Source organism: Scyliorhinus torazame, chromosome 5 (genome assembly GCF_047496885.1).
Source record: "Scyliorhinus torazame isolate Kashiwa2021f chromosome 5, sScyTor2.1, whole genome shotgun sequence".
NCBI lineage: Eukaryota > Metazoa > Chordata > Chondrichthyes > Carcharhiniformes > Scyliorhinidae > Scyliorhinus > Scyliorhinus torazame.
In genome coordinates, this window is record NC_092711.1 from 104997033 (window position 1) to 105009288 (window position 12256).

At 45.9% G+C, this 12256-nt stretch overlaps 2 protein-coding genes across 2 annotated transcripts in view; both read left to right on the top strand.

Annotated features, from left to right (window-relative positions):
• The first annotated feature begins 2591 nt into the window (after positions 1-2591).
• On the top strand, positions 2592-6984 carry LOC140421551 (uncharacterized). The gene is made up of 2 exons (XM_072506326.1): positions 2592-2658; positions 4295-6984. Exon 2 carries the CDS (start codon positions 4461-4463, stop codon positions 5829-5831), a length of 1371 nt encoding a protein of 456 aa, XP_072362427.1. The 5' UTR covers positions 2592-2658; positions 4295-4460; the 3' UTR covers positions 5832-6984.
• Positions 6985-10409: 3425 nt separating this feature from the next.
• Positions 10410-12256, top strand: part of LOC140421576 (uncharacterized) — a 37070-nt gene continuing 35223 nt past the window's right edge. Inside the window, exon 1 of the mRNA XM_072506371.1 lies at positions 10410-10562. The gene's annotated coding sequence lies outside the window, so the exon portion shown is untranslated. The remainder of the gene's footprint in view (positions 10563-12256) is intronic.

A 12256-nucleotide genomic window follows, 5' to 3' on the forward strand; every position in this document is an offset into this window, starting at 1 on the left:
CCCATAAGCCTTCCTACCCTTTTTGGACACTAAAGGCAATTTAGCATGGCCAATCCATCTAACCTGCACATCTTTGGATTGTGGGAGAAAACCAGAGCACCCGGAGGAAACCCACGCAGACACGGGGAGAACGTGCAGACTCCACACAGACAGTGACCCAAGCCAGGAATCGAGCCTGGGACCCTGGAGCTATGAGGCAACTGTGCTAACCACTATGCAGTCGTGCCACTCATAGCATCTTGCCTTATCTGCTGAATCGCTCTTAGATCTGTCCCTTGCTGTCACGGTCTGTTTACCATTTCCTATATTAGTACTTGTCTCTTGTCTTGTCTCTACCTTGGTGTGTGCTACCATTGGCCTCCGCTTTGTCAGTCAGACTCAGCCATGGGCAGTGGCTGTGCTGCTCCCCATAGTTGAAATGCTGGCAGCTCATTCTGTAGGATCACAAGCTCAGAATAACCACTTTTTAATGTACTAGAGGGCAATCAGCGACTCGGACTGAATCCAAACACATTCATACTGGTGAGAGGCTGTTCACCTGCTCTGTGTGAGAAGAGATTCAATTTGTCAACTCACAAACTGACCTGCCAATGCACAAGTGACTGCAAGGATTTGATTCTGCTGTTATTGCTGCTGACATTGCAGCATGCTTGCCTTCATCAGCCGGGGCAGTGAGTACAGAAGTTGGGAAATCATGTTGCAGCTATATAAAATCTTGGTTAGCCCGCATTTGGAATATTGTGTGCAGTTCTGGTCACCATATTATCAGAAGGACGTGGAATCTTTGGAGAGAGTGCAAAGCAGGTTCACCAGAATGTTGCCTGATCTCGAGGGTGTTGGCAATGAGGAGAGGTTGAATAAACTAGGTTTGTTTTCACTGGAAAGACAGAGGCTGAGGGGAGACCTGATGGAGGTCTACAAAATTATGAGAGGCATCGACAGGATGGATAGTCGGAGGTTTTTTCTCAGGGTACAGTGTCAATTACAAATGGGGCACAGGTTCAAGGTGAGAGGGGGAAGTTTAAGGGAGATGTGCGGGCTAAGCTTTTTACGAAGAGAGCGGTGGGTGCCTGGAACATGCTGTCAGAGGATTTGGTGGAAGCAGGCACATTAGCAACATTTAAGAGGCTTCTGGATGGGTACATGAATAGGCAGGAATTAGAGGGATAGGGTCCGAGTCAGGGCAGAAGGTTTTTTTTTAGTTAGGGCATCATGATCAGCACAGGCTTGGCGGCCGAAGGGCCTGTTCCTGTGCAGTGTGTTTCTTTGTTCTTTGTAATCACATCTAGGACTGAATCATTTTCATTCTGACAATTCGCCTTTGCTTCTGTTGATAATCCCCATAACTGTTTTGAACCTCGTGTCTTTCCTACCTGATTGTTTAACTTCAACTATCTGGAGCTCAGAAAGGATAATCTGGGGAGGATCATACAGCAATAACTGAGCTTCAGGCTGGACAGTTCTTCACGGTCACACAGAGAGACGAACATGCACTTTGGTCTTTCTCATCTCTCTTCACTAACAGTGTGCGTTAACATAAAATAAATGTTTCCCGGCTTCTCTCTCTTTCCCAGCTCTTCGACATGGAACTGAAGACTCTTTTACAACTGTGCTCAGAGCCAGGAAGAAGAACAGAAAATGTCAGAAACAGGCTGTCAAATCAGGAGATTGGTGGACAACTGATTTGGTCCAGATGGAAAATAAAACGACGAAAGATAAATTGGTAACCAGGGTTTCACAATAATTGAACTCTGAAGAAGCCAGACGAACTCAAAACATTCCTTCAGTTTCTCTGGTCTTTTCCAGAATTTCCTATTTTTAATTCAATTTACTCACTTGACTGGTGAACAGAGGAGAGAAACTGAAGGAATGTTTTGAGTTCGTCTGGCTTCTTCAGAGTTCAATTATTGTGAAACCCTGGTTACCAATTTATCTTTCGTCGTTTTATTTTCCATCTGGACCAAATCAGTTGTCCACCAATCTCCTGATTTGACAGCCTGTTTCTGACATTTTCTGTTCTTCTTCCTGGCTCTGAGCACAGTTGTAAAAGAGTCTTCAGTTCCATGTCGAAGAGCTGGGAAAGAGAGAGAAGCCGGGAAACATTTATTTTATGTTAACGCACACTGTTAGTGAAGAGAGATGAGAAAGACCAAAGTGCATGTTCGTCTCTCTGTGTGACCGTGAAGAACTGTCCGTGATTTGTTACAGAACTCGCTGCTCCCTTAATCCTCTGACCTCTCTTCCTGTTGGCTTCCAGGACAATCGGTCAACAGTCGCCAACATTACACGGCAGATAAAGTTCAGGGGTTTGGAGGATGAAACAAAATGAGGCCTTGACTTATAACATTTTATTTTTCAATGACACACGATGTTTCTCTCCATGAATGGGTGAATCCACGAAAGCTCCACCCCCTGGAGCCTGCTTCCCGGAGCATGCGCGGCTGCAGGAAGCTGAGACGGGCATTAGCGCAGACTCAGTAACACCGAATATAAACAAATAGGGACCTCTAATGGCGGGGATTTTACCCAGCCTTCCCAGCGATGGTGAATGCCCTCTATCAGCTGGAGATCTGAACGCATGCGCGGTTCCTTCAGTGTTCCGAGCATACGCAGGCTCTGATGGTGATGGAGAGACGTCTGTTTGTCGCTCGGCAGCCGGTAAGAGGCGGTAGCAGCGGATTCTGCGACTGCGTAGTTAGGAAGAGATTTCATTAACACCCGGTGTAGGCGGCAAACCCCAAATAACAACCTGCAGCGCCCGCGTTTGAGGCGTCGGTGCTTTCCCCGGGACAGGCCCAGGTTAACGGCCGCCATCTTTTTCCAGCGGGGAGCAGAGCGCAGGCGCGGGTTTCTTGGTGACGTAACAATGAAGGGCAGGACGCTGGGAAGTGGAGGGTCAGAGGGAGCTTGTCCACAGTCCCTGAGGCAGCAACACAGGGACATCAGCTGGTTCAGAAGGCAGATGGGACACTTGTCTTTATTAGCCAAGATGTGGAGATGCCGGCGTTGGACTGTCTTGATGTGTTGGGTAAGCTGGGTCTGCGAGGACTGTGTTTACTGCAGCAATGAGAGAGACAGGCTTCCAACACTTGAAGACATGCAACTCGATTTTATTGAACTCTTAGATATCATCCATACGTTAACTGTGGGTTGACACTATGCTGACTTGACTGGAGACCTGAGACTAACCTGACCAGACTATCTTACTACCACATGGTGTATGTTCTAGTTGCTGCTTACGGCTCTGACTGTCTCAAAGGCTGGATCCCCAGAAAGCGGGAAAGCTAGTGCCCTCTAGCTTTATAGTGCTCGTGTCCTGTCTGGTGATTGGCTGCTGTGTTCTGTGTGTTCACTGGTCATCCTGTCTGTCAATCACTGCCTGTCTGTGCACCATCATATACCTGTGTGTATATTATGACAAGTCTCACAACACCAGGTTAAAGTCCAACAGGTTTGTTTCGAATCACTAGCTTTCGGAGCACAGCTCCTTCATCAGGGGAGTCCCGATTAGCCGAAGCATAGAATGATGTGGAGATGCCGGCGTTGGACTGGGGTGAGCACAGTAAGAAGTCTTAATATAGACAAATTCAAAGATGCAAGACAATGCTCAGAATGCGAGCATTTGCAGTTAATTAAGTGTTTACAGATCGAGAGATAGGGGTAACCCCAGGTTAAAGAGGTGTGAATTGTCTCAAGCCAGGACAGTTGGTAAGATTTTGCAAGCCCAGGCCAGATGGTGGGGGGGTGAATGTAATACGACATGAATCCCAGGTCCTGGTTCTTGATTAATAAGGGGCTCTTGGGTTATGGGGAGAAGACAGGAGAATGGGGGGGGGGTGAGAAGACAGGAGAATGGGGATGAGAAAAATGTCAGCCATGATTGCATCGCGGAGCAGACTTGTTGGGTCGAGTAGCCTAATCCTGCTCCTATGTCTTGTGGTCTTGATATGGAATAGCATGCATGACTTTGGACCAAGTCCTAAAACTGGCATTAGAATAGATGGTGTTTGATGGTCAGCACAGTCACAATGGGCGTCTTTTTGTGCTGTAAAACTCTATGGTTTCAGCGCAGGAAGGAGCAAAAAATGCAGGATGTGGTTTTAAAACTTCGGTGCAACAAGTGAGGAAGAAATGGTCCATAGAAACTAGAATTGTCCGTTCTGAATTTCTGTCTGTACTGACGTGATGATTTTTGTGAAATCCTGATTTGTCTCAGAACTAAAAGGATTCTAACTTCAGGGTGACTACCTCCTTCTGTGCTGTGACTTTGTCTCATTCTATTCTTTTATAACAGGATCTGGAAGCATTCACTCCGGAGTGAAAGAGTCCAGTATATTGACTGGAAAGAGGTTTCTCTGGTTGCAAAGCCTGACAGTGGAGAGAAAACAAACACGTGTTGGGTGTGTGGACGAAGCTTCAACTGATCATCCAACCCAGAGAGACACCAGGACATCGGCACCATGGAGAAACCGTGGAAATGTGGGGACTGTGGGAAGGGATTTAATTACCCATCCCGACTGGAAGTCCATCGACGCAGTCACACTGTGGCTGGCACGATGGAGAAACCATGGAAATGTGAGGAATGTGGGAAGGGATTCAATTATCCATCCTTGCTGGAACTTCACCGACGCAGTCACACGGGAGAAAAACCCTGGAAATGTGAGGACTGTGGGAAAGGATTCAATTATCCATCCCTGCTGGAAATTCACCAACGCAGTCACACGGGAGAGAAACCCTGGAAATGTGAGGAATGTGGGAAAGGATTCAATCATGCCTCCTTGTTGGAAAACCATCGACGCAGTCTTACTGGGGAGACAATATGGAAATGTGAGAAATGTGGGAAAGGTTTCAATTATCCATCCCTGCTGGAATATCATCACTGCAGCCACACTGGGGGAGGGACCATGGAGAAACTGTGGAAATGTGAGGACTGTGGCAAAGGATTTAATTTCACATGTCTGCTGGAAATCCATCGACGCAGTCACACTCGGGAGAAGCCATTCACCTGTTCTGAGTGTGGGAAGGGATTTAATAAGTCAACCCCCCTGCTGAGACACCAGCGAAATCACACTGAGGAGAAGTCCTTCAGCTGCACTGACTGTGGAAAGAGTTTCAGGCAGTTAACCAACCTCACTGCACACCAGCGGGTTCACACCGGGGAGAGACCATTCAGCTGCCTCGTGTGTGGGAAGAGATTTACTGAGTCCTCCACCCTGCTGATACACCAACGCACTCACACTGGGGAGAAGCCATTCAGCTGCACTTACTGTGGAAAGAGGTTTAGTCAGTCTTCCGACCTCACTAGACACCAGCGAATTCACACTGGAGAGACACCATTCATCTGCTCCGTGTGTGGGAAGAGATTCGCTCATTCATCTGGCCTCTGGTCACACCGGCGAGTTCACACCAAGGAGAAACCATTCAGCTGCACCTCCTGTGGAAAGAGATTCAGGCAGCCTTCTGTCCTCACTGCACATCAACGCATTCACACTGGGGAGAGACCGTTCATCTGCTCTGTCTGTGGGAAAGGATTCACTCATTCATCCGGCCTTTGGTCACACCGGCGAGTTCACACTGAGGAGAAGCCATTCAGCTGCACTATCTGTGGAAAGAGCTTCAGACATTCTTCCGTCCTCACTGCACACCAACGCACTCACACTGGGGAGAGACCATTCACCTGCTCCCAGTGTGGGAAGGGATTCACTCAATGCTCTCACCTGCTGACACACCAGCGAGTTCACACAGGGGAGAGACCATTCACCTGCTCGGTGAGTGGGAAGGGATTCACTCAGTCACAACACCTACTGTCACATCAGCAAGTTCACAAGTGACAGCAGTTGTTGAATTCTGCTGTAACTGCTGCTGTTAATTACGTCAATAATTGGTCATCTGAGTCTATTTGGTTTGTTTCTGCTGATATTAAGAATAACTGACTGGAGTTTAATATTCTGGACAAGCCACTGATTTTGAGGATCACAGTCCCCCTTTTTAAAAGCACCATCTGTGAATTTTCCGCTTAATTCAAGAATCCATGTCACGAGTAGGCTTCAATAAAGTTACTGTGAAAAGCCCCTAGTCGCCACATTCCGGCGCCTGTTCGGGGAGGCTGGTACGGGAATCGAACCGTGCTGCTGGCCTGTCTTGGTCTGCTTTAAAAGCCAGCGATTTGGCCAATGTGCTAAACCAGCCCCTGGGAAGTGATAGCACAGGCAGTACTGCTCATAATTCATTCACGAAAGGTGTAGTGTCAGAGGACTGGTGGATCACTAATGTAATTCCTGTATTTAAGAAGGGGACAGACCATGCCCAGGGATGGTACACCAGTCAGCTTCACATCAGCAAATAATACAATCCTGACTAAAATAGAGAATATAAGAACATCTAGAAAAAATAAATATAACAATGAACAGTCAGTGTGGATTTCAGAAGGGAAAATCTTGCCTGACCAATCTTCTTGAATGTTTTGATGTGATAACAGAGAGCATAGACAATGGTAATGCAGTCAATGTTATTTATCTGGATTTTCAAAAGGCCATTGATAAGATTACCTACGGGAGAATAATGGACATGGTTTGAGAATGTGTTGGGACAAATGATAGACTGGATTGCCAGCTGGCTTCAAGACAGAAAGGAGAGAGTGGGAGTAAAGGGGAGTTATTCAGAGTGACAGAAGGTGGGAAGTGATGTTCCACAAGGATCAGTGCTGGGACCATGGCTGTTCACAATTTCCATTCACCACTTGGACTTTGGAATCCAATACACAATCTCTAAACTGGGAAGATAGAATCGAGGAGAACTGCAACAAATTACATGAGGACATTTCAAAACTTGCTGAATAGACAAATAATTGACAACTGAAGTAGAACATGGAAAAATGTGAGGTTGTGCATTTTGGTAGGAATAGGGAGGTCACTTACGTGGAAGTTGCGAGTGTTGACGTTGGAGAGAAACAGAGGTCTCAGAGCAATAAAGAAATTAAACCAAGCACGGAGCGTTAATGTCGGAGGGTTAGAAATAAAAAGAAGGAAGTTATGATAATCCTTTGGGACCTTGGTTACACCATACGTAGAGTACAGGCTGTGGTTCTGTCCAGCCTACATCTTAGGCAACCTTCCACCTTGTGAGATGACAGTTTGCATCTTAAGGTTTCAGCTCTGTTTTAACCATTGCCTGGGATAGTTCAGGAGCCTTTCTGTGGCAAGACAAAACCTGACACATTTGCTGCAGATGAAGACATTGGGCTGAGAAGGTGCTGGATTCTCTGGATCCTCTCCCCCGCAAACTGAACTTTCCATTTCTCTGGTCCCCACATTATAAAATGGAGATGGAGACACTGGAGAGGGAGCAGAGAAGATTCACAAGGATGATACCAGAAATGTGTGAGCTTATAAATCAGGAAAGTATTGAGAGGCAGGCCCTCTTTACTCCTGGTAAATGAAGACTGAGGGGGTGACCAAATGGAGGTGTATAAAATGATGAAAGGTTTTGATAGCGAGGATTCACAGAGAATGTTTCCTCTTGTGGGGAAGAGCAAAACCAGAGACCACGATATACGATAGTCATCAAGAAACCCAATAGGAAATTCAGAAAACACTTTCACCCAGAGAATGGTGAGAATGAGCTCAAACTGGAGGCCTGTGACCAGTGGTGTGCCTCAGGGATCAGTGCTGGGTCCATTGTTATTTGTTACTAATAATGATTTGATGAGAATGTAGGAGGCACTGTTAGTACATTTGTAGATGACACCAAGATTGGTGGCATAGTGAACAGTGAAGAAGGTTATCTAGGATTGCATTGGGATCTTGATCAATTGGGATAGTGGGTAGATGAATGGCGGATGGAGTTTAATTTAGATGAATGTGTGGTGATGCATTTTGGTAGATCGAATCGGGGCAGGACCTACTCAGTTAATGGTAGAGAATTGGGGAGAGTTATGAAACAAAGAGATCTAAGAGTACAGGCTCATAGCTCCTTGAAAGTGGAGTCATGGGTGGACAGGATGGTGAAGAAGGCATTCAGCATTCTTGGTTTCATTGGTCAGAACATTGAATACAGGAGTTGGGACGTCTTGCTGAAGTTGTACAAGACATTAGTAAGGCCACCTTGGAGCACTGTCTACAGTTCTGGTCCTATTATAGAAAGGATATTATTAAAATTGAAAGAGCGCAGAAAGGATTTACTCAGATGCTACCAGGACTTGATGGTTTGAGTTAAGAGGAGAGGCTGGATAGACTGGAACTCTTTTCCCTGGAGTGTCAGAGGCTTAGGGGTGAACTTATATAGGTCTATAAAATAATGAGGGACATTAAGGTCAATATCTTTTCCCAAAGATAGGGGAGTTTAAAACTAGAGGGCATAGGTTGAAGGTGAGAGGGGAGAGATACAAAAGGGTCCGGAGGGGCAATTCTTTCACAGGGAGGGTGGTGAGTGTCTGGAATGTGCTGCCAGAGGTAGTAGTAGAGGTGGATACAATTTTGTCTTTTAAAAAACATTTATAGACAGTTATATGGGTAATATGGGCATCGAGGTAAATGGACCAAATGCAGACAATTGGAACTCTCTTGGGGGTAAGAATTGGGCGGCATGGACAAGTTAGGCCGAAAGGCCTGTTTCCATGCTGTAAACATCTATTACTCTATCAAAGGGAGTGGGTGAAGCGAATAGTATCCATGTATTTATAGGGAGGCTGGACAACGTGTATGTATGGGAGAAGCAAAATTGGGAGAAGGCTCAAATAGAACTCAAACACCAGTACAAACTGGGTGGGCCGAATGGCCAGTCTCTGTACTGTATATCCTGTGTATCCCATTCAAGGTTGAAACTGATCATCCATCCTGGAAAGACACAAGGATAGCTGCAACAGGGAGAAACGTAGAAATTTTGTGACTGTAGGAAAGGATTCAGTTCTCCATACCAGCTGGGAACTCATTGACACCGCCACACCAGGGAGAGACCGTTCACCTGCTCGGTGTGCGTGGGAAGAAATTCACTGAATTGTCCAGCTTCCAGAAACACCAGCATATTTAAGTGTCCGCACTGTGTGAAAACTTTTAAAGCGATAAATATCTGATGAAATACCAACTCACACAGGAGAGAAACCATTCATTGCACTGTGTAGGAAGGGATTCACTCAGTCACTTAACCTGCTGACACACCAGCGAGTTCCCAACTGGCTGTATTGGGTGGCCACCAGCATCGCTGGTCATCGGCACATTGCTGATGTGGGAGCTCCCAGGCCTTCTGCATTGCAACAGTGACTCACCTTCAACAGCATTTCATTTTCTAAAGGTTTTGGGACTTCCTGAGGTTCAATATATATATTTTTTCAATGTCACCTGATGTACTTCACAAAAATCACACTGTTTCAGATGTAAAATGTTCAGAGACAGGGAAAGGAGTGTGAGTGGACACAGCTTCCTCCAATATCGGAGGTTAGGCTTTGTCCTCTGTACTGACGCTGAACACTGGAACATTTGTTTTGTGTGGATTTCCTTTTTTTTTAGTCCTGGGGGTGGGGGGTGAGGGGGGGGGGGGTTGCTGATTGGAGTTTACAGCCGATTCAGGGCAGTTAAAAGTCGACCACATAGCTTTAGGTCGGAAGTCGCATGTAGGGCAGACCAGGGTTTTTACGACAATTCATGTTAATTTCATGGTCACCATTATTGAGGATTTTATTAATGGAATTTAAATTCCAACAATCCATATTGGGATTTAAGCCTATGTTCCAGAATATTTATCTGGGCCTCTGGACTACTAGTCCAGTGACATAATCACTACCCCTCCATCTCTCTGTATCCTAACTCACAGTTAGTCCCATTCACTGATCTACATTGGTTCACGGTCCAACAATGCATCGATTTTTTTTTTTTTACAACTCTCAGATTTTTTTTCAAATCCCTGCCTGATGTCGTTCCTCCCTCTCTATGTAACCACCTCCAGCCCGCCATCCCACCCAGATCGTTCTGCTCCTCCAACTCTGGACCTCACAGATCCCCGATTTTCATCACTCTCAAGTTTGATAAGGTGGGTCTTCATGAATAACCTCAGCAGGCACGGGAATTGAACCCACGCTGTTGGCGACGCTCCACAGCACGAACCAGCCAACTGAGTTGACTGACACCTAACCCTCAAATAATCCCGACTGTTTGTTCTGAAGGAATCCATTTCAGTAACAAATGTTGAAATGTTTGCTCCACACCCACAGGGTTTCATCTGTTTAAAGCCACAAACAGAAAAGTCCAGTTTTCTCCTGGGGTTTGAGACAAATCAGCATCAAAATGATGCAGAGTTTCAGCCAATTAGAGGGTCCGGGATCAGCCCCGCCCCTCATTCACTCCGATTAGTTGGAGGACCAATCGCCATATTCGGTCCTCCAGACCCGCTATTGGTCCGGAGTTGCCGTCAATTCCCCGGGCATTGTGAGCTGTCAGTGGGTGGGGCGGGTTCAGTGGATCAGAGTCCAGGATCTTTCCGGCCGCCTTTGGAACCCAACTCAGAAATAGCTCAACAATCTATTGGTTCAAGAAATCAACTTGCTGGAGTGGAGACATAGGTGAACATTGGTAAGTAAATGTGTTGCATTTCAAACAAGGAAACGTGGGAGTGAGAGCAGTTCTTGACGGGCCATATTTCACACATTGATGGAAACGTGGGCGAGCAGTTCTTAAAGATACAGACACAATTTTCAATCGTCATGGTTAAAAGTACCTCGTTTTCTTTACATGGTGCGTCGCATCAGGTGAGGTCAACTCCAGATTCCGATATCAGAGCCCCGGCATCAATTGGCTGGAGAATTGCGCTTTTGTAATACTGAGCACTTGGACAAGAGGCTGGAGTAGAACTAGTGACCAGTGAATGTAGAACTGAACCCAGTCAGAGTCAGCATTTAATTTTTCTGGAAAGAGTTCAGAAGAAATTCACCAGGATGTTGCCTGGGCTGGAGCGGTTCAGGGTGGCTGGATTGATTTATTTGGAGCAAAGAAAGCTGAAGGGGAACATAGTATCATAGAATTCACAGTGCAGAAGTAGGCCATTCGGCCCATCGAGTCGGCCCTTGGAAAGAGCACGCTGTAAAAGTCTGACAATGATACCGTGAAGAAGGAGAGAAAGGATCCAGGAAGCCCTGGTGAAACAGTTTGTGCAGTTTGATTCAGGATAAAAACAGGAACAGTGTTCAAAAACAACTGATAAGGAGGAAATAAGTCAAATCCCACAGGACGGATATAGAGTAATGTGTTGTTCAAAAACAAAACTGCATTGACTGAAGCCATTGGAAAAACAAACAGGACATGTCTGAACATACAGGAAATTGGTTCAGGGGCTGCAGCTAGTTTAACAATCTCAGGAAGTGGATTGATACACAGAGCAGTCTCTCTGATTGACAAGAAACTCAGCTCCTGAGTTTGCTCTATTCAGCAAGACCCAAATAAAAATACAATATTGCAGAATTGGAAGAATCATAGTACAGTTAAAAAAAATGGTCATTCGGCCCATCGATTCTGTACTATCTCTTTAGAAAACCAATCCAGTTTGTCCAATTTTCCCATTTCCCTGCATTTGTTGCTGCTTTGAGTTTTTAATCTGATTCCCTTTTGATGGTTATTATTGAATCTGTATCCACCACCCGATCTGGCTGTGTATTCGAAATTCTAACAAAATTCTGCCCTTCTTTGGATTATTTCTCCTCATTCTTCCACCCAGGGTAGATCACCTCCCAATTTGCTGTGTTGAATTTCATCTGCGGTGAGCTCACCCATTCAACCATTCTGCTTCTGTCCTACTCAAATCTCTCACTCTCTTCCTCACTGTTTCCGATGCTTTCAACTTTTGTGTCTTCTAAAAATATTCATATAGTTCCTGTAACCTCTAATCCCAGTCAGAAGGACGGCATGGTGGGACAGTGGTTAGCATGATTGCCTCACAGAGCCAGGGATCCGGCTTCAATTCAGGCTTTGGTTGACTCTCCGGGTTTGCACTTTCTCCCCGTGTCTGCATGGGTTTCCTCTGGGTGCTCGGTTTCCTCCCACAGTCCAAAAATGAGCAGGTTAGGTGGATTGACCATGTTAAATTGCTCCTTCGTGTCCAAAAATATGCAGGTTAGGTGGATTGACCATGTTAAATTGCTCCTTTGTGTTCAACAATATGCAGGTTAGATGGGGTTACAGGGGTAGGGTGGGGAAAAGGGCTTAGGTAGGGTGCTCCTTCAAAGGATCAGTGCAGACTCAATGGACTGAATGGCCTCCTTCTGCATTGTAAG

Bases quoted from the DNA above. Each gene is read 5' to 3' on its own strand.
- LOC140421551 (XM_072506326.1), top strand. From the start codon at position 4,461: ATGGAGAAACCGTGGAAATGTGGGGACTGTGGGAAGGGATTTAATTAC.